Here is a 23133-nt window from a genome sequence, read left to right on the forward strand (position 1 = left end):
TCCATATCATAAAAAGACACTCAAACGATTTCCATTGGATGGTATTATCCATATAAAAACTAACTCATGTAATATGATCAAGGGATATTTAACTCCAATTCTGGGTAGGAAAATGGTGTTAATATCAGATCATAGTATATCAGGATATGTCCTAGTAACCAAATTTTTTTTAAAGATTTTTTATTTATTTATTCGACAGAGAGAGAGACAGCCAGCGAGAAAGGGAACACAAGCAGGGGGAGTAGGAGAGGAAGAAGCATGCTCATAGAGGAGGAGCCTGACGTGGGGCTCGATCCCATAACGCCAGGATCATGCCCTGAGCCGAAGGCAGACGCTTAACCGCTGTGCCACCTAGGCGCCCCCCTAGTATCCAAATTTTAACATACTTCTTAAATTCACTTTTCCCTTCTTATTGAAATTGAATATTATTTCTCCTAATATATATTCTTAGTACTTGAATAAATTCTATGTATTTTGTCACAAAACATGTAATTTTAGGAAAAATATTTTTCTAAGAAGTGCCATGTATCTTAATTCACTTAAATATAAAAGTCTTGGAAGTTGTCTTTATATGTTTACTTATTGCCATTAAAACACACAAGTAGGTGGATTGAGTCAATATAAATTTATTAGGAACAACCTCAAGTTTCCATGCAACAATATCAAGAAAATATTTTTTTCCTTTAGAAAATTTGTTTTCCCATTTTAATAATACTTATTTCTTCCTTTGTCACTACTGAGTAAACTCATTCCCTACCCCCTTTAATTTTTCAAGTGATGCCCTTGCCACGTATTTTCATTGAGAAAATATAAGCCCTCAGATGGGGAATTCTAGCAGCCAAACAAAAAGTTACTGGTGCCTGCACCTACCCATCTTGCCTTTTTTTTTTTTTTTCTCTAATTATAAAAGAAGACTAGACTAGAGGAAGTATCCTTCTACTTGTCAGAGGCAAATGTTTCCTTTCTCTCCCTCTTTTCTGTCTCTCCCACCCTCCTCCCTTGCATATGCGGGCATTTTGGGGGGGGCAGAACCAATGCTATAGAAACATGTTAAATTACATTGTTTCTCAAATTTCCCTGGCGAGAAGAATCACAGGGGAACTAATTAAACAGACAGCTATCCTGGTCTAGCCCAACTATTGACTCAGCATCTCTAGGAAAGGGGAATAGAATTTGGATTTTTGATAAAAAAAAAAAAAAAAAAAAAAAAAACTTCCAGTGATTTTGATCACACAGGCAATTTAGGAGATGCTGTTTGCCAACATTACCTCTGCCGGCCTCACATCTCTGCCAAATCCTTCCTTCTTTATCCTCAAGATTTCACGGCCAAACTTCTCCAATCAGAGTCTCACAGTCTCCTCAAACTTAATATTATAAAAATTTATGTTTTTATTTTCTCCTGGGAGCCTCATCCTTGCACTGCCTTCCTAATTTAATTTAATACACAGGCACCTCTTCATTTGCCCAAACAGGATTAGAGCAACTCTTGGCACCTCTTACTGGGCCTCACACTTTCATCTAGAAGATCACTGGGTCAGCATAATCTGTCCCTCTCCCTTTGCACTGTGAACACTCTCCTCCGTGACTGTCTCCCCCTCTGGCCAAGACACTGCAAGAGCCTCCTAGCTTGTCCCCCTGCTTTGACTCTTGCCGGCTCCAGCATCTTTGAACTTAGCCTTCAGAATTTTCTCATCAAAATATATGTGATATAACTTCAGTCATCTTTTTATAACCAATTTTGAGTTCCCATTGTACTCAGAAAAAAATCTAGACTCTTGTTGGGGGATTAAATAGCCCTTCTGCAATGTCATTGCTTTTATTCAAATACTACTCTCTTCATTTTTCAATAACTATTTATTACATGCTAGTCTACTATGTCCTAGGCATGAGTAGACTCTGGAGAACAGTGAAAAGGGCAAATATGGTCCCTACCATCCTAAAGCTTATATTATAGAAGATGTGCAGTAAACAACAGACAAGTACAGATTATAGGAAGGAAAAAATAGACCGTTGTGACAGATAATAAAAGGGTGGTTGGGCAAGAGCCCTCTGTGGAGGTATTTGAGCTTAGACCTAAAGAAAGAAAAGGAGCCAGCTGTTTAAAGAGCTCCGCCCCCACCCCCAAAATGTATTCTTGACATAGGGAAAAAAAAACTGCAAGTGAGTTTGGAGGGTTCTAGAAAGTGGCAGAAGGACAACATAACTGAAGAGCAGTAGGGGAACAAAGAGTCTCTCATGAGTCTGAGAAGTCAAACAGAGCCAGAGTACTTGAGGCTACCCAGGCCATATAGGACTTGGGAATTTTTTTGAAATGCATGAGGAATCTATTAAGGCATTTATTTATTTATTTATTTATTTATTTATTTATTTATTTAAGATTGTATTTCAGAGAAGTGACATTATTTGATTTACATGGCTGCTTTGTGGAGGGAGGGAAAAGAGTGTGAGGAGAGGGGCATTTCAAGCTTTCAATCTGTGCCACTTCCACTTAAACAATATTCTAGTCTCAGTGGCCAAGTTAAAGTTCCTTCAGAAAGCCACCGCATTTCAGATATGAAGACAGTCCTTAGGTTAGATTCTCAGATTCATCCTTCTTCCTTCATCCTCCTTCAGCATCTTGTAGTAATTGAGGCATTCTCTGGCAACATCATTTAAAGGCCCACACAATTATGTTTTACAGAGTCCCAACACAATTTCGGTTTTTGTGTGTGTTTTCTTTTTAAGATTACTCCGATTAACTCTAAGCCCTGTGAGATCAGATGAGATGTTTCTCTTGTATTACCAGTACTGGGTTGGTGCTGGGAACTCAATGACTGTCTGTTAAGTGCATGAATATACATTTTCTAAAATAATAAATGTCCATTTCAATAGATACACAATTCTTAAAAATTCTAGTTTTTTTTTCTATTCATTATACAATTTCTGCAGACATTAGTCATAATACTAAAAGCTTTAAATTTTCTCCTAAGCAACATTCCTTGTCTCTCTTTTTGTCAACTCAACTCCAAAAACGTCCTCTTTCAAACACACTAGGAGATTATCTCAATCTGAGTTTGTGGATGGCACCAAGGATTCAAGTTTCTGAATGACGTATTTATTTATTTATTTATATATTTTTAAAGATTTTATTTATTTATTTGACAGAGAGAGACACACGGCTAGCGAGAGAGGGAACACAAGCAGGGGGAGTGGGAGAGGAAAAAGCAGGCTTCCCACGGAACAGGGAGCCTGATGCAGGGCTTGATCCCAGGACCCCGGGATCATGCCCTGGGCGGAAAGCAGATGCTTAATGACTGAGCCACCCAGGCGCCCCTGAATGACTTATTTAGATCAATGTATACAATTATTCCTATAAATTCCATTGGGGAAAAAAAAACACATTATTCCATCATTCCTATGGATGATTTTTCCAAAGTCAGCCCAGATCTAGTTAGTTTCATTGCAAAATTTATTTCATATACATTACAGAAATCCTCCTACGATGCATCATTTCACTTTTCAACCTTCATTAAAGTTGATGATTCATAACAGAGTCATTCCCAGAGAATCTTCCTCTAAGAGTGTCTTTGTGAATATCCCTGCTGGAAGTAGGAAGGTATATAAGCAGATGGTCAGGGTGTGCCAACTAAAAACTTACAGATATTGCAAGAGATGGTGAGAAGAGAAAGGAAGTTATATTAAATTTTATGTTATATTTGTCTTCTAGTAATTGATTTATTTTCCTAAAGTAGTGTAATTGGAGGAGACATACATGAATTTGAATTTCAGACAGTACTTCGATATGAAGCTACAGATGTTCAATTAGCAGTTACTTTGTGCCAGGCATTCTACTAGGTGCTGGGGTGATTCATTGTAGAGAAGTAGTGACTTTTGAATGCTGGATGAAATATCTTTAGGCAGATAAGATCATACCAGGCTAGGGGAACACTGTGCCAAGACGCAAGACGTGCAAAAACTTAAGATACTTCCAAAAATTTTTGCATCATACAATTCTGCTGGAATATAGGATAAAAAAGGCAAGGAAGAAGAAAGAGCCTGATAGATTATTTCATGCGATAATGGAAGATTTCATGGCATCATTAGAAATCTAGACTTTTGTCCATGAGGAAAAGAGGAACCATGGAAGATACCTAAGTGACATGTGGTGTGGTGCCTATCCAATAATTCTCGGGTAGCTGTTCCTAAGAAGAGTTGGAGGTAAAGAGGTTCATAGTAAGGTGTTGGGAGGTGATTTCAGTTGTCTAAGAAAGGACTTCCTCTAGGGTAGAGCAGAAGAAACAAAAAGAAAAGGTATGAATTCATAAAGTTTTACTTAAGTATTATAGGACATGGTGGCCAGTGAGGTGTGCAGAGTGACAGAGAAAAGTATCAGAGAGCCCTTCCAGTTTGGAACATGGATGACGGTAATGAGCACACTCACTGACGGCATAGGAAGGGCATAAGGAAGAACAGGTCTGTGAGACGGACGAGCGTCACTGAGTCCCACAAGAAACTAGAAGTTCACATCTCAAACTGGGTGAGAGATTAAAACTGGGCTATCAATATAGTGCTTTCTTTCTGTAAAGATAATAAAAACCCTCACAGTCAGAAACTTGCGTAAGAGTGCAAATCTCAATCTAGGAATGCTGGGCTTGTTTATTTGTTTGTTTTTAAGATTTTGTTTATTTATTTGAGATAGAGAGAGGGGGAGCATGAGCCAGGGGAGGGTTAGAGGGAGAAGGAGAAGCAGACTCCCCCCAGTGCACAGAGCCCAACTTGGGGCTTGATCTCAGGTCCCCAAAATCATGACCTGAGCCGAAGTCAAGAGTCAGACGCTTAATCATCTGAGTCACACAGGCACCCCTGGTGATGCTGAGTTTTATCTCCAATATATCTCTCTTTGTTTTTCTAAAATTGTAATTTCTCATTAAAGCTCTGGATTTATCCCATGGATTATCAGGAGATTTTAGTCTATGAATAGTGGAGGATGTTGGTTCACAGAGGTTGACACTGGGCCATTCCTCCTCCCTATCTGTCAGACTGACCTTTCGAGCTTCTCCTTACTGCTTCTTGGCTGGCCTGGTGTCTAGAGATCCTTCTGAAGCCTCTAAGTGTCTCCATCACTTAGTCCAGAGCTAAATGTCTCCAGGAGCCAAGAAGCTAATTGAAATGGGGAATGCTTCCATCCTATGTAACAGGGTGTGATGGTAGCTCATGGGGATTTCAGGCCCCTTATCAAGGGATTGTAGAGCCAATTAACGTCAGTGGATGGCAGTCCTAAAAGAAAAAAACTATAAAACATTCATAAATATCCAGAACATTAACCCACTGCATAAACTACTCAGAGAGAAAGAAAACAGTCTCTTTAGAGCTTTGGGGAACAGTACCAATCACAGAGCGGAAGGATATGAAGTGGTCGGTAGAAACAAGAAGCAGAATTACAAATGTGACTTAGACCATTACTGAATCCACAGCTCATGGAATTTTCCGAAAGTGGATAGAATGAACTGTTATGAAAAGCTGCTAAAGAATGGGAGGAAGAAAAAGACAACTGAGGGGGAAAAGCCACTCGGTTAAGCAACGGTAATAAGATTGGGTTCTTTTTAGAGAACTGTTTTGATTCTTTTAGAGTGATACATGAGACTCAAAATTTTAAGAGGTTTAGTTATAATTGGATGGTGAAAAGGCAATGCGAAAACAGTGCTTTTAAGAAATTTAGGAAAAAATGCAAGTGTAATGCACATGTGTAAAATGGTCAAAATAAAGCTCCCTTACTTTTTAACAATTGAAGAAATTGGGGCACCTGGGTGGATCAGTTGGTCAAGCATCTGCCTTAGGCTCAGGTCATGATCCCGGGGTCCTGGGATCTAGCTTCCGGTCAGGCTCCCTGCTCCTCAGTGAGGAGTCTGCTTCTCCCTGGCCCCTCCTCTGCTCCCCCACTCATTCTGCTTCTCCCAGTTTCTCAAATAAATAAATAAAATCTTTAAAAAAAAGAAAAGAATTGAGGAAATCTTTCTTAAAGAAGTTCTTCATATAAAATACTTCTTTGGAGCACCTGGGTGGCTCAGTTGGTTAAGCATCTGCTTTCTGTTCAGGTCAGGATCCCAAGGTCTTGGGATTGAGCCCCACATCAGGCTCCCTGCTGAGTGAGGAGCCTGATTCTCCCTCTCCCTCTGTCTGCTGCTACCCCTGCTTGTGCTTGATCTCTCTCTCTCTCAAATAAGTAAATAAATAAATAAGTAAATAAATAAATCAACAAATCTTTGGGGAAAAAAAAGAAAAAAGAAAATACTTCCATAAAAATAAATAGAAAACAGTCTTACAATGATAAATTTTCTCCTACTTCCTAACATATTTTAGTTATAGAGATAGGAGAAATAAAATTCATTTTTAGCCTGGGTGTCTCGGTTAAGTCTGACTCTTGATTTCAGCTCAGGTCATGATCTCAGGGTTGTGAGATTAAGCCCTGCATGGGTGTGGAGCCTGCTTGGAAATCTCTCCCTCTCTGCTCCTCTGTCTAAGAAAATTAAAAAATTCATTTTTTTAAATGACACTATTTTGAAGGATTAATTTTGTATAATTTAAATTACTTTTATGGTACATATTTTTGTACTATATAAATATTCAATTGGTTTTATATTATATATAAAGTTTAGCTCCTGGATTTAAATAAATTAGGTTATTTTTATGAAGTAGCTAAATTAAAAATAAAAAAAGACTAACAATAGAGAAAAATGAGAGATGAATTAATTCATTTCTATTCAGGCACTAAGATGCCCTTTTTAATTTTTGGATATTTATATAAAATGAAATAGAGAAATTATTTTTTCTTTAAATTTACATATTTTTCATACTCCAGGTAGTTGCTTTGTTCAATAATATTTAAATTTATGGCATTCAAGTTTTTGGCATTAAGTATTAAACAATACATCCCATGTATTTAGAATGACGTTCTAAAGTGAAGGCAAATAAATTCATGGCATAAGGTCTTAAACAACATCTTGATTGTAATTTATTTATTATTATTTCTTTTGTTTTTTTAAGATTTCTTTATTTGTTTTAAAGAGAGAGAGAGAGTGAGTTGGGGGGAGGGGCAGTGGGAGAGGGAGAAAATCTCCAGCAGGCTGCCTGCTGAGCATGGAATCCAACATGGGGCCCTCTCAGGACACTGAGATCATGATCTGATTCGATACTTAACCGACTGAGCCACCCAGGCGCCCCTTTAATCGTAATTTAGAATGAGGTTCTGCAGAGCCAAATATACTCAGTTAATTTATTGAAATGATTTAAAATATATTGTTCCATTACATTGATCACTAACTTTGAAGGAATTTATTTTTATTAACTTGCAGGATAAATAGGAGCAAACATAAGTGTACTAGTAATTTTTCCCTGTTAATGGCACTATCTTAGTGTAAATAAAATGCTTTTGATTTCTAAGAAAACATAATATAATTATTTTTGAGAATAACTTTTGACAAATACTGCATCTTTTAAGAGATGTCTAGCAACCAAAAAACAATTTCTCAACATGACTTTGACCTCCAAATCTGAAACTGACAGGGTGACTTTCCTCTTTGATCAAATATGATGCAGAACCTTTCAGAGGGAAGCAAATATGCCAAAGACCCAGATGATTTTTTTTTTAATCTTAAAAATCAAAGTAGGTAATTTTGCCCCTGGGAGGAATTAAACCAGATGTAATCGCTGTAACTGCTAAGATTCTTATCCTTAAGGCCTAAAAATAACTAAAATAAACTCAATGACTTTACTTCTCCTTAACGTGTCATGTATATACTACTCTCCTGTTGGGAAGTCTATATACTCAAAATTATTTTTAGTTACTGATGCCAAATTAGATTTTCTTAATCTTATTTGGAATTCTTAATGTTAGTGATAAAAAGATTAAGATTATAATAAATCCACATTTAAAAAATTGGCAAATACAAGGTTTCCCCCTGAAATATGGTGAGAAGTAAAAAAATTAATAAATCATAAAAGACATTGAAAAATTAGATCACTAGTTTCAGACAATAATAAAGATAGATATAGTTAATATTCTGCCTTTAAGAAACTATTCTTGAGTCAATATATTCCTGAAAACTATTCAAAACAACAGACAAAATGTAGATAATTATAGTGATATAGTGTACATCTCCAACGTTACTGATATTTACCTCTAAACGTCATGGGATCTACCTATTCAGGAAATGCATATCAATCATTATTTTTAATACGTGTAAATAAAGCCCTTTGTATACCAAGAGGAGTCTTTTTATGTTATAAAAGGATAACTTACCATTCAATTCTGATTTGGAATTCTAAAGCAATATTGAAATAACCTCATTATGAGAAGATATTCTTGGGACTGGCCATTGTTTATTGACATTTGGTCCCCAATTATCGGGTCCTAATTGGTATGAAACCATTTGCAGGTAAAATAGGAGTTGATGGGAAGAAAACATATGTATACCTCTTTAATGCCACAGTATGAAAATCCATAAAAGAATAATTCACAAACCTAAATACAAGATGGCAGAGAGAAGGGGGAGGAAAGTTATTTTTTTGCTTCCCCTGAGCAAACATGTAATTTCCATGATTTCTTTTTAATGACTGCGGTCTGCGGCCAGTAGGTACTGATTTATGAAAAGCTGTAAAAGATCAGGTGGAACTCGGCGGGACATCGTTTACAGCTGCATGGATTGAAACCTATCTAATTTGTCTAGTAAAAGTGTGAGCTCACGGTGCACATCACCCAGCCTATAAATTTCCCCTTCAGACCCAAGTCTGGGGCCGGGTCTAAAAAAAATAGCCAATGCTCACAGCTGCTCAAAAAGCCCACATTCCCTTGGTGCGCATGAAGAGACATCACAGGCTCTTCACAGTGAGAGACAAATTCCTAGCCATTGATAAACTCTCCAGATGTCCTCTCCGAGGAGGGAAGGAACCAATTTTTATTTGAATTCCCCAGAGAAATCCTGGAAGTGGAAAAATGATACTTTGCAGGGCTGGTTATTCTGAGGTCACTGGCATTAAAATTAGGCCATTCTTTGTCTGCATTGTACTTTGATCCAAGTAATCAACAGAAAGACTCAGTTGGGGTCACTCTAATCCCTAATCTGCACGTCCTGTTCTATTTCAGTTTGTTTATACTAATTTTCACTAAACTCTTGTTGAGTCTGGCTATAGTGTTGAGTTTAAAAATACAAACCAGTTTGAACTGAGAAGAAAAACTTCTGCATTTTGCTATTAGGCACAGTTCATAAATATTCTGAATAAATGTCCTGGGGTTTGATTCTTCATACCCACAAACCCATAAATAAAGGAGTATTGCTGTTCATGGGACCAAGAGTCGACAAAAGTCGACATTGGATTCTTTGCTACAGCTACTGTAGAAATCCAAGCTGCGGGGTTTGTGCGTGCGCGTGTGTGTGTGCACGCGCACACGTGTGCTCGTATGCCTGTAACGGTTTAATATTTTATTGTCTTCTACATATGACTTCATTTTTCTTATAAAATTGTCTTACACCTGATTTAAAGGGATGCCTATCAATTTTGTTTGATACGTCGATCCGAAGGGTCCATGTTCTATGTAAAAGCTATTTCACTCATGAGGGCCATGCTAAAACAACCCAAGAATATCATGTAATTTTTGGAATCTGGCATGTGTATCTGTATCTGTAATTCTTCAAACTCCTGGGAAAGAAAACAAAACCGAGAAATTTTCAATTATGAAAATAAACCTTTTTTCAGATGAGTAATTAAGAGTCATAGAAAATTATTTATACAAATGCCCCAGAAGAGAATAATTTCTACAATGTTCTATTTATATTGTGTAGTTTTCTAGGTATTCCTTGCAGGAAAGAAAATCAATGATTTTTAAAATAGTAGCTAATTTTTGTTTCTTTTTTCCTTTTTAAAAAGATAACCTGAGTGTTAGTTAAAACTAAACCATAATACATAAATGTAAATTATAAACTCTATAATTTTAGTTTTTAATTTATAAATCAAATACTTGAGGTAGAGAAAATTGAAATAGTTGAGTTTAGTTTAATGGAAAGAAGTTTGAAAAGCCATCCATTTTCAGCTGTCCTCCTCTTTACAAATGATCATGAGAGGAAGAGAACTGGCTATTGAGCTATTTTTTCCACAGAGGAGAAAAATACAGCAGAACCAAACTGTCGTGTTGCCAATTTTTTATTCCACTCAGTATCAAAATTTCCTTAACATTTCATTTTTATCAAATAATTAGTTAAAAATTTATTTTTATCAAATAAATTTAATGTATCCCCATCAAAATCCAAATGAATAGTCAATTTACATTTTCTCATTTGTCTCCAACAGCAGCATGCAGGGCTAGGACATGATACAAAATTGTTCAGATTTGAGAATATTAATCTCACATTTAAGCATGTTTCCTATGGGACTGAAGGGAAATATTATTAATAGTAATAGAAATCTCCCAATTAAAAATTCCTTTTAAATGTGGACAGAGTTGGCATATTTGTAGATTTGCTTTACAGAAAGATTTTCTCTTGAGAACATGAGATTTACCACATTTCCTAAATGATAATCAATGGTTAGTACTCATAGATAAAACACTACGCAGTTTAATTTTGTCAGGATGGCTCCTTTTGTTGTTATTTCATGCTATTTCTAAAAAATACTATTGAATTGGTACTTTAGAGAGCTGAATTTGTTTCTAAAATAAGGATAAATGCATGTTAGTGTATTCTTCATTTGTTTTCACGTCTTCTGACAATTCTAAATGTTGAATTTAAGCACTTCAAAAAATAGATTTCATTTAGGAAGAGTATTAATTTTTAATATATAAGAAAATGTGAAGTTTAGTTAACAAATCCTAATATTGGGAATTTTTTAAATAATTTTAAAAAGTTTTAAGAGCTCAATGTTGATTCGATTCAACTGCAGTTATCACAAAACATGAAAGATTAAATGAAAAGGTAAAAATCCAAATGCACCTTCTCAAATATAAGTTAAAAATTAGGTTATGACACACACAGTTTTAATGTTAGTAAAATATATTATTGCAGTAATGAATACAGAAACTACAGAAGTCAGAATAGCATATCCATTTGCAAGCATTGGTTATAGAATCATTGTGAGCTTGTAAAAGTTACTGGCTATTCTAATGAGGTCCCCAATTATACCTACTTTACAAGGTTGTTGCCCTATTATGCTCATAAGATTGTACATGACTAAATCTCTAGTTTCTCAGAAAGATAATTAACAGCATCACCACATTCCTAGTATTTTTTATAAACTGGAATTTATTGTTATTTTCTTTTTGAAGTTTTAAAACCTTCAACCATTTGACTAAATGCATTACCTTACGTCAGAATAAGAAATAGCTAACTGATAACATATTACATGTCCACACATCAATGAGAATCACTCGCATGTGTAATCTTCTTTAAAATCTTATTTAATCTTCAGTTGTGTGAAATCTGTGATCATCATTCCCATTTTACAGATGAGAAAACAGACAAATAAGAAAAATCACTGGGGACTCCTGGGTGACTCAGTTGGTTAAGCATTGGACTCTTGATTTCAGCTCAGGTCATGATCTCTGGGTCATGAGATAGAGTCCTGTGGGGCTTGGGGTCTTGGGCTCCTGCTAGGCATGGGGCCTGCTTGAGATTCTCTCTCCCTCTCATCTGCCCCCCAACATCTTGTACACATATGCTCTTTTTTTCTCTCTCTTTTTTTCTGTATCTCTAAACTAAGTAAAAAATCTTAAAAAATAAAAAATAAAAAACCACTGAAGGTCACACAGATAATATGTGCCATACCCAGGATTCAACCCAAGCCTTTTGGTTCCAGTGTCTGTGCACTAGACCACTACACTTTATGGGATATAAAAATCAAAGAGGCCACATCATGGAACCAGAAAGAACTTAAGAGAAAACATGGAAAAAGCAATATGAACAGAGTTCTACCTAAATGGTATAGCACAGTGGCCAAGAGTGTGGGCTTTGGTACAAAATAACTTGTGTCTAAATCCCAGCTCTGCCTCCTTTGCCTGAGGAAACCAAGGTTTGTGATTTAATCTCTTTTAGTTTTTGTTTCCACATCTATTATAGGGATATAGCATCATTACCTGTTGTAAGAATTAGAGCCCTTCATATCTGTGTAATATGCTTGGTATAGAAGCATAATGTTCAATGTAATCATTATTGCCATTGTTGTTAATATTCATCTCAAAACAAAGGCCTTCATAACTACTTTTGTTCAAGCTCCTTTCCTTAGGAGGAGAAAATAAAGAAAGAAGACAATCAATTTTCTATCTGGCAACTGGTCCCAGTCTTATGAGTCAAAGGACAATTATACGGATCACTGAGAGCTGAAAAAACACTCCAAGGGCATTTTACCAATAGGCTGCTTCTTTTGGCTCTCCCAGGATAAAAATATTGTCCCCTCTGTTTCTTTTATGTCCCTGCTGTTCCTTAGATTCACCAGATCTTGTGGTTGGTCATAGATCTATGGTCAGACCTATAATTATATAAAACAATTCTAGAAGTTTCCCTCAATTATGATTGTATTGTACAATATAAACCACAGTCACAATATCTATTATCTATTTATCTCTCTCTCTTTCATCTTTCTCTATATTTCATGAACTCCACTTGGTGTTGTCATATATGTGAGAAGTTCATTTATTATTACTCATCTATTTTTTCTATTCCTTTTGTGATTTTTATTTTTAATGACATATGTGACATTATTTACATCTGTGCTGACTTTATGTCCTGCTGTAAGTACAATCTAGGTTATTCAACTGTCCTTTAGACAGCAACCTGTACAATGTCTACAAATGAACTTCCAGACAGCTAAGTACCCAGTATGTCATATCTACTATAACTGGATCCTGAATTACCACCATCTTTGCTAATAGTTAAAGAAATTAAATTATAGATGTATGGATCTATTTGTGTATTCTACTGGCAAAGTTTCAATGCTTTACAAAGCGGTTGTGAGTGGAGAAGGGAAGCACTGAGACAAGATGATTACACAGTATTCTTGCAAGCTGCCAGCTTGAACAGATGAAGCCTTCATGGCAGATAAATTCCACAAATAAACAGGAACACCACATGAAGTCTGGAAGTTCCTGCTGATGTTGGTGTCAAATTTTGACACGCAGCAACTCTGCGGACTCCTGATCTTTCTTCCTTTGGTGTTTTCTTTTTTTGCAGGCCATCAAACCTTCTTCTGGACCAAAGCAATGTCGACATCACTACCTTCCGCACAACAGGTGACTGGCTTAATGGTGTCCGGACAGCGCAGTGCAAGGAAATCTTCACAGGCGTGGAGTACAGTTCTTGTGACACCATAGCCAAGATTTCCACAGAGTAAGAGAAAGTTTTTAAGACCGAATGATTCTGAAATTTCTAGTGGACATACTTGTTTTGGATTAATGAGTCATATGTGTTAGCTGAAACTCTGAGGTTCTTACTCTCTTCTGTAACCACTAAGCTGGGTCCTGGGTCTCTTTGTCAATGACACATTCTAGATTTATGTGTGTTGATGTGTCTTTCCCCCCTCACCATAGCTCCTCTCAATAAGTATCTTCATTGCACTATGACCTTTCTCAGATCGACCAACAGATACATACCCATTCCCAACCCCAATGACCCAAGTTCTTAATTTAAGACATAAGAAAACATCACATGATGATTAGAGCATTCCTGCATTTGTGATTTTCTGTTATTTATAACAAAGCCTAATCTCTATAGAAGTGGAAGATTAAGAACTAAGTGGATAAGCTGGTATACAGGGAAACACGCTAAAGTCTAAAAGTAATTTTTAGATCAACTAAATAATTGAATACGATCATCTACTATTGAGTGCCTACCCTGGGAAGGATATCATGTTAGAAAATGTAGTTATAAATATGTTTAAGACATAATATTATTGTTTTCCTTAAAAGGTTTATAGTGAGATTGGAAAGATAGGATATACATAATTAGTATGCATTAATTAGTATTGATTTATGGTTTCATACGTAAAAGTCATATATCAAGTATAACATGCTCTGTTTCTTAGACAGGAATTTTTGCTAATAGGAATTCTTTGATATGAACACATGGGCTTAAGGAAAAGGGGGTTTATAAGGGATCAAGTGAATCCAGTACATGATCAATAAAATTAGTTCTCATTCACAGGGTATGGTAATTGGGAACTGAAAAATGAAGAGCCAGAAGCCATATTCTCCATCTTTCTGTGAATGAAAGCCAATTTAATTCACTTCCTAATGTAACTGCATTGTTCTTCTTTTTTTGCACAGTGACTTTTTTTTTTTTTTGCATTTCCATGCACAAGTTCCTTTAGACTTATCCTCTCCATCTAATATGTTAATATTTAAATGTTGAATATTTAAAGACTTTCACTGTCACTCCACTGGTCATTTAAGCAAAGTCACTGTGGAGAGCAACATATTAGATGTCAAAAAGGAGTGTACAGTATAATTAATAGAGAGGCAAGTGCCTAACAAGTAAAATTTACCATTTATGATACAGCATTCCAATCAGAAACACAAAAGTTCACAAAGAGATCTTTAGGAAGGGTATGTTCCTATTGAAGAGGAGAATTTGCTCTTAGAAAATAAACCCACTCCAGTCTATTTGACACGTGTTGGCATTTCTGTATGAAGTGGAATGTAATGTTTATTGAATAGACTTCTGACCCAATCAGCAATACTATTTGAGTCTCTGTGGTAGTTATTTTAATCAGACCCAGAATTTTATAAATTCTTATTTTAGTAATGTAAACAATTAGGGTTATGCTCTACAAGACACCTGCTTCAGAGCACAGAAGCATAGCAAAGAACAAACACAAAGTTGGACATTTCTGCGCCACTGCCAGATTTTCAAAGGCAAAGGTATACAAATGTTTATTCTCCATCAAATATCAACACTCAGAGCTCTTAGATAACGAAAAATCATGCTGAAGTGGATTAGCAGAACCTTGTTAATATGATTAACTGTTAGCTCACAGTTTAAATACAGTCAGATGGTAGAAGGTGTGAATGTGCTAAGAAAGCTATTTGCTTAAAACAATGAAGGGGAGACACTTGTTCTACTTCCAAATTTCGGATGTTGTCTCCACAGTCCGTTGTTGGATGGTGAGCTCTCTTTGGCTGGTGAAAATATTTTCACTTAATTATTATTATTTGAACGATCTGTGAATGTACAGTGAAGTTGGAAGCTGACTTTTCCTGGGAGACACTCTTTTAGGTTTGTCCTTCACACTAAGCCAGATGGTTCCACATCTCTCTCCACTTCAATCCCCACAATGTTCTTTCTCCTGTCCTTTCTCCTCAATTCAGGGACAATGTAGAATTAACATCTATTGACCTAAGACTCCTTGAGAATAATTGTTTGTCTCTGTGGTGTGTTGTCCTTCATGCTCCTGGCTTATATAATAAAAATGAGAATTTATTAAAAAATACATAATACACAATTTGGGGAAATCTAATGAGGCAACATTTTTACCTCGAATGTTATAAAATATTTAGCTTGGCATTTCATCCTCCCGTTTGCCGTCTTTGGCTTTTTGTTTAAATGTGATTCCTTTCCATTCCATTTTCTCTGTGCCATCCAGGCTCAATTCAGAAATGATTCTCTTGACCGAATAACTCCAGAGATTCTTTTGAATAGAACAGAATACCTAAAAAAGGATATTGAATTTCTTTTTTTCTTCTATCCAGACTTTCAAGTTACAGGAAAAGGTCAATAGAGCTTCATATCCAAATAAATAATTATCTATTTCAGTTAGTGTAGGGACTTCATTGACACGCAAGCTAATCAAGTTATTTAATTTTCAAATGAAATCCAGAAAATATGCAGTTTTGTTCAGTCAAAATAATGCATCTTTTAAAATATTATTTCATAGTCTATGATGGATTTAGGGAGGTTAATGTGAAAAGGGAAGAAAGAAAGAGAAAGGGCAAGAGTGCTTATAGAAACTGGAGAGAGAATTGAGTGTGTGGAATGAATATTAGGCAGATTAATTGCTACAGGTCATTATCCTGCACCCTTGGATGCCATTCTCACAGTGTCATCACCTATCCTTTGCCTTTGAAGTGCCAGCCAGATAGCTTATTAACCTCTGGTCTCAATCTTGAGCTGTTCTTTAGACTTGAACTTTTCCACTGCTCTTCTGAAGAGGGTAGTCAAAATGAGATATGCACGTGGGAATGTTATTTAGACTACAGGAGCTGGTTGTTTACAACCATTTTGGACTTGGCAGACTGGTGGGTAGGAGACATTTTGGCAGGGGTAGGGAGGATAGAGGGGACATAAAAATCCAAGCTAAGATATAACCTAAAGAGATAATTACTTTATCTTTTTTCACAGAATCCTTTCCATTGACTATATATAAAATTATGTATCTATTTGCTTATGTTGGGTTCCAGGCACAGAATCTGAAATAGTTTTGTGCACAAGATTTCTTGAGGAGTGTGTTTGGGATATACATCTATAAAAAAAAGTGATGAGGGGGAAAAGGTGATAAGGGGGACATTGGGCTGAAGGAGAAAACTTGTCCCTTCCTATCGAAACAAGAGTCCTGGAGCTGGGCTGGCCCTTCAGAGTTGTCCCAAACTGATCCGTGAACTCTCGTCACCTTCTCTTTTCTAGCCACTGGAGTACGGGTGCTTCAGTTCCATAGAGGACCAAGGCCGAACATCATAGCATGTATTACTCTCCTACTATGCTTACATTTCTCAAAGAGCGTGGGAATTTATTATATTAACTTGGAACATTTTTTCCTACTTTCCACGATTATCATTTTGTTTTTTAAAGTTTTTTAAGAAGGAAAAAAGGAAGACAGAGAAAAAAATGGCAAGTCATAAGAAGTATAATATAGCATTGGAAAAAAGATGAGAGAAGAAATACATAAAGATTGAGGATCTATTGATTTGTACAAATATATTTATATCTGCCTTGTTTTCTGTCTCTAAATTCACACAGTTTAGGGATAAGTGGGGAAATGTTTGTTGTTCATTTAAAAGATAGATCCATGGTATATAAAGAAGCAAAATCCCATACAACACATATTCTCAGAAGCAGGGATCAACATATGTAAATAGCCTATGTTACTCCAAGTGAGAGTTTCATTATCCACAGTTACACAGAGCAGCAAGCTTGGTGTCACCATATCTCCCCACTAGCCTTCCTGCTGGAGTAAAATCAGAGAGGACTCTAACAAGATATGAGTTGTACATTGAGAATTTATGAGCCCCTTGAATGGTAGCAGGGAGGTAACCAGCAGGTCATCAGGATTTCATTCCCAGCCTAAGTGACAGGAATGGAACCCAGTCTTTGTTATTCTTCTGTAGCACATGCATAAATATCATGTAGATAGCTTCTAAAATGGTTACCTAGTGTCTGTTTGCACACCTTTGTTGCTTGGGAACCCATTTCTTAAGAAATCCATTGGTCCATTTCTGTGTAATTGAGCTCCCAATTTTTCCTTCTTTTCTTTGTGATCAATATGAAGGAACCCCTTCTGTGTGTGTCTGTGTGTGTGTGTGCACATGTGCACACGCTCATATTTGCATGCATACTTCTCCTTCTGGCCATTCTTAATTAGCCTTGCACTCCTTGCAAAGTGATACTTTACTCCTCTGTCACCTTCCCCAGATAAACATATTTTAGTCTATTGGTTCATTCTTTATTAAGTAGATATTGAGCCCTTACTAAATGATAGTCATTATTCAGGGTGTGGTTGCTAAGCAGAGTACAAAACCAACAAGAATCCCTGTTCACATGGAATTCACCTTCTTGTGGAATAAGATAGAGAATAAATAAAATAAATCAGAAAGAAAGGCAATATGCTGCTTGGTGATAAATGCTGTGGGAGAAAATGAAACAAGAAAAGAAAATAGGAAATGCAGGTATGAGTGCAAGAGGTTTTGCAATATTAAATTGGAAGGTCAGGGAAGGTCTTCGGAGAAGGCTGTGTTTGAGTCAAGACCTGAAAGAGGTGAATTTTTGAACAAATACTTGAATCAAGGTTATTTAATTAATCACTTGCACATGCTTAGCTAAGTCTCCCCCCCCTCAATGAAATTCCTTTTGTTCTTAAAATCTTTATTTTTAATGCCTGGTTTCTAAGTTTAAACTATTTCAGGTTAAATATTTTTGATAAATGGAAATAGATCCTAGTCACTGCTTCTACTTGGAAAGGAATTTGTACTTTAAAGAAATTGTTTCATTTATCTATGGCTATATAACAAACTACCTCAAAACCACAATTTTATTGTCTATCACAATGTCATGGGTTATGAATTTGGGGAGAGTTCAGGTGGGCGATTCTTCTACCCTAATGTTAGTGTTGATTGAAGTATTTAACTAACATGAATCTGGTGTAGTTCAGAAAGCTCGAGATGGTTTCATTTCTGTCTGCCCTGATGAAGATGGCTACATAGCTGGCAGTGTAGACTAAATGCTTACAGATGGTTCCTCCAATGTCATAGTCTCAAGGTAGTCAGACTTACATGGCAGTTCAGGGCCCAGTGATGGTGTCTCAAGAGACTAATGGAATATTGTACTTTCTTGAGACCTGAATATGAAAACTGACACAGTGTCACTTCCAACATACTCTTGCAGTGAAAACAGTCCCGAAGCTGGCCCAGATACAAGGAGATAGGATAATGCCCAGCAAAGAATTTCTGATCAACTGTATTAGCTTCCTAGGGCTCCCATAACAAATAACCACAAATGTATTGTCTTAAACCACAGAAATTTGTTTCTCACAGTTCTGGAGGCTAGAATTTGGAAATCAAGGCGTTGGCAGGTTCAGAGTCTGCTCCTAAATCTCTGGGGTATGGGAATCCTTCTTTGCCTCTTCTGGCCTCTGGTACATTCTAGCATTCCTTGGCTTGTGGCGACATAACCCCAATCTCTGCCTCCATCTTTCCATGGCTTTCCTGTCTGTGTCACTTTGTGTCTCAAGATAGTCTCATTGGATTTAGAGCCCACCCTAAACTAGTATGATCTCATCTTGGTCCTTATCTTGATTATACCTGGAAAGACTCCATTTCCAAGTAATCACATGGTGAGGTTCCAGTTGGACAGAAATTTTGAAGGTCACTCGTCAACCCACTACACCATCTATTCTTCCATAATGATACAGGTAGAATGATCAGGATATAGTACATGGATGATGCAAAAATCAGAAAATTAAATTCAAAGTGCTGGGATATGATTATGCAAGCTTTGCTAATTGAAAATATATGATTGTGCAAGCTTTGCTAATTGAAAATCTTCTGCTGATATACTATCCAGGAAACCAGAATTCTCACCAGACATTTTCTTCTTTTTTTACAGTGACATGAAAAAGGTTGGCGTCACTGTGGTTGGTCCACAGAAGAAAATCATCAGTAGCATTAAAGCTCTAGAAACGCAATCAAAAAATAGTCCAGTTCCAGTGTAAAGTGTTATTTCTGGAAGGAAGTGGTGGCTGTGGAAGATGTAGCATCATTCTACAGACAGATGATAATGCTGGAGATGCTGGTGGCAATTCCAAGCCCAATAAGACACTCAGATATGAATACAAATGCCTTAACATGGAATTGAAAGACTATTTTCCCCTATCATTTAGTGGATGGGAGGGGGGTGTATTTTGTTTTGTAATTGCTTTTTTATATTAGTTGATGGATTAAATTAAAATTCTTCAGTGTGGAATGATGAAGAACTAGCATAGAGCCGTTGATCATAAACTGATTGTCATGAAAGCGGAACAAGTGTAATGACAAAATGAACATGGTGGCTCTGTTTACTAATAGCCACAAAAGAAAAGACTTGTGATATTTTTATACACAGAAGAAATCTGTAACAGGTATTTTGTTTCTTTAAAAACAAGCAAAATAGAGGAATTTATACCTCAAACTATCTGGCCATATATACTACCTTTTTCATTGTATTTTTCTCTTTTATCTGTTAAAAGCATATAGAAATGAATTTTGTAGTTAAGTACTATACATTTTTAATTGTTAGCTTCTTACGTATTACCATGTAAAAATGTGTCTTAATTTTGAAGAAAAGTACATATTTATTTTCTTTTGAATTGTTTTTATTATTTTCTATTTATGCCTTGATGATTTAATTTGGATTTGTTACAGCCAAGTGCCAAATGTTCTTTCAAATTGTCAGCAGTAAGAAACATGGTAAACTAGACATGGGGAATGATGGTTTCTTTCCAGATTTTCTGAACCATCCGCTTCTATGTACCTATATCTATATATAAAATGAAAGAAACCAAACCCCTGCCCTGCTCATACACTACTCAAATCTCAGTTTGAATTATCCCATCCATTTTTGTCTCTCCATTTATTACAAACTGTATTCTCCTAGTTTAGTGTAATATACTGGCTTGTATGTAATGGATTCTCAATGACATACCTGCCCTGCTCTGGTGCTTAGGAGACCATCAACTCCCTCCATTAGTAAAGGAGCTACGTTAGAGCTCCTGAGTAGAGAATAGCTACACTGGACAAAATTGGAATCCTATTTAGATTGCTGCATTAATTGGCAACAAAGCCTAGAGGCCAATGCATGAGTCAAAAAATCACTTGCTGACTGGCTTTGAAATGTCACTTAATATCTGCTTAAACTTGTTGAGCTATTTATAGGGAATAATGAAAACTAAACTACTCATCTGCATCTCTGGGGTTTAGTTAATTTAATTTAACATTGTGATCATCAATAGCAGGTATTATTATCTTTAAGAGTCTTCCACTGAAATGTACCTGTTGTAATTTTGGTGTATAACTCAGAAGCATTGAATTTCTCTGCATTTGTTGAGCATCTGATTTTCAAACGAGCTGGTTACCTAGCAAATGACTCAAAATCTGTAGACAACAGAGAGATCGCTCATTGCAGGAACTTAGATTTTCTATTCCATAAGGGCCAAATACGAGTGTATTCAGTAATATTTGAAAAGATATACCTGATGGAGATCTAGCCACTAATATATTGTGAAGCAACAGCTTAGTTCTATCTATATTCTTTCTAACTCTGATACGGTCATGTTATGGGAATAAGAAATGCATATGTCACAAGAGTTGAATGAATAAATCAAAGCTGCAACCCTTATGTTCTTATGCAAAATGGAACACTATACAGCTTACAGTCACAGATCAAAATTCACAAGAGCTAATCTGTTGTAAATTTAGTGTAATAAGGCTTAGGTTGTATTCCTTCATGTATGAGATTATTTCTTAGATTTCTGCAATATTCCTTATAGTCAAATCATGCTACTAGAATTCGGTATTGGATATATAAGAGCATGAACTTTTTAAAAAGATATATGCGATTATGAAATTAATTGAAAATTTCACTTAAGCCTTCTAGAAGCAGCTAAAAGACATTTTTTTTTTTAAATCAGACATTTTGTTTGTGTTGTGGAATGTTCATCGAGACCTAAATCTGGCTTCAATCTCATTTTTTCCCATACTAGCATTTATTTTCTTAGGTACTATTCTGAGCATACTCAAAATCTGTGCATTTCATGAATTAATAGAAGTTGAGAATTGCTAGATCTGTTTAACTTCTTTTGGCTGTGGTTTCCATTTGAAAGTAGAGATTGTATACACAGTATATTGCTCTTCATTTTTTCCGCTATTTTTCTATCTGACCTCTTATAAATTTACTTTACATGCTTTTTACCATGTACATATGTAAACAAAACAGTGTACGATTCTTACCTGTGGAGTAGAGGTACTAGAATGCTGATGGCCATCTCTTTGTACAGGACCTGCATTGACTTTCAATAAACATGAAACCACACTTCTTCACAATGTTATGTACCATATTATCTGTTTTGTATCTTAAATTTGATTTACATATATTATTTATTTCTGGTAACTCACCCAGTTTATGTTGTGCTAAGTATCAATTAAGCCATGTAAAAATGTGATACGATTGGCATATGTATTTACTTTAACCTTGTGTTTTCAAAACTTACTCATTTAGTTTATATCGTACAATGTAGATGGCCTCTTACTAATGTAAAATGATTTGTACTGGAAACATTTATATTTTTATAATAAACATAATGAAAATATTTTTTACAGATTGGAATACAGAAGTGGTCTTTGAAGCTTTTTTAAATAAGATATGTGCTTATTTAAACAACAAAATAATGAAATTTATATAAGCCACAAAGAATGTGCTTCTGTTTCTTTTGTGTCTATTGGTGAGGAGTGTTCATATTATATAATCCACTTTTTTGTCTAAATCTCATTATCAATAAGCCAGAAAAAATGAGCAATAAATATTATTTTCATTGTTAAAAAGCACACTTTACTAGGCAAATCTCTTTTGATTGTAAGTGACAAAAAACAAATTAGTTTAAGGAAAAGGAGAATTTTGAGCCCATGTGGCTGAAAAGCATGGAGATAAATTTCCTAGCTGAGAGATCAGGTGGAGTAGCATCCAGGAGTAAGTCTTGTATTCTTTATCTTCTTCACTTGACCCTATTTTTCTCCCAACTAGATTAGTTTGCAAACTATATCTTTTAAAATATTGCTCTAGTTAATTTAATTCTACATTGTCATTCTTGTGGAATAATGATTGCCTGCATGCTTTGCTTAGCTCACAGACCCTATGTGATTCATTTTGGGCAGGAGAGTGAAATACTGAGATTGGCAAGTACTTAATCATGTGCTTGCCCTTGGAAACTGTGGGTGGGGTCAAGTGGAATTGATTATCTACATGATTAGAGGTATCAGAATGGTTTATGTCCAAAAGAAAATCAGAATGTCATTTATTAAAAAAGAAGGAAAGAATTTTGGGCAAGCCAATTAAACAAAAATGAAAAGCAAACAACTACAATTGCAGATAGCACCTAAGAAACACCACATATTTTTTATAAAGTTGGTCCATCATCAATTGCCATCTATTTAAAGAAAATGATCATACATGAAAACCAAAAAAATCTACCTGATAACATAAGGCAAGATAAGTTATCAAGAATTCCATACAGATAAATTTGACAGGGAGAGGTCACAAAACAGGTCAGATTTGTGCTTACCTTGAAGGAGAAATAACTATTTGATCACAATGACTGGAGTAGAGAATGACCTTCAAGCAGCAGATTAGCTAAATAAAGGGGAAGAGGTAAAGAAGA

The 23133-nt window shown here is 35.9% G+C and overlaps 1 protein-coding gene across 2 annotated transcripts in view; it reads left to right on the forward strand.

Moving 5' to 3' along the window:
- The window catches only part of EPHA3 (EPH receptor A3), a 353983-nt gene extending 331906 nt beyond the window's left edge, over positions 1 to 22077 (forward strand). For both annotated transcript variants that reach the window (XM_002928416.4, XM_034657068.1), the window contains exons 16-17: positions 13194 to 13349; positions 19332 to 22077. In XM_002928416.4, coding sequence (XP_002928462.1) covers positions 13194 to 13349; positions 19332 to 19437 — 262 coding nt within the window. In that variant the 3' untranslated portion in view covers positions 19438 to 22077. The remainder of the gene's footprint in view (positions 1 to 13193; positions 13350 to 19331) is intronic.
- Positions 22078 to 23133: the final 1056 nt, after the last annotated feature.

This window comes from Ailuropoda melanoleuca, chromosome 1, assembly GCF_002007445.2.
Source record: "Ailuropoda melanoleuca isolate Jingjing chromosome 1, ASM200744v2, whole genome shotgun sequence".
Classification (NCBI taxonomy): Eukaryota; Metazoa; Chordata; class Mammalia; order Carnivora; family Ursidae; genus Ailuropoda; species Ailuropoda melanoleuca.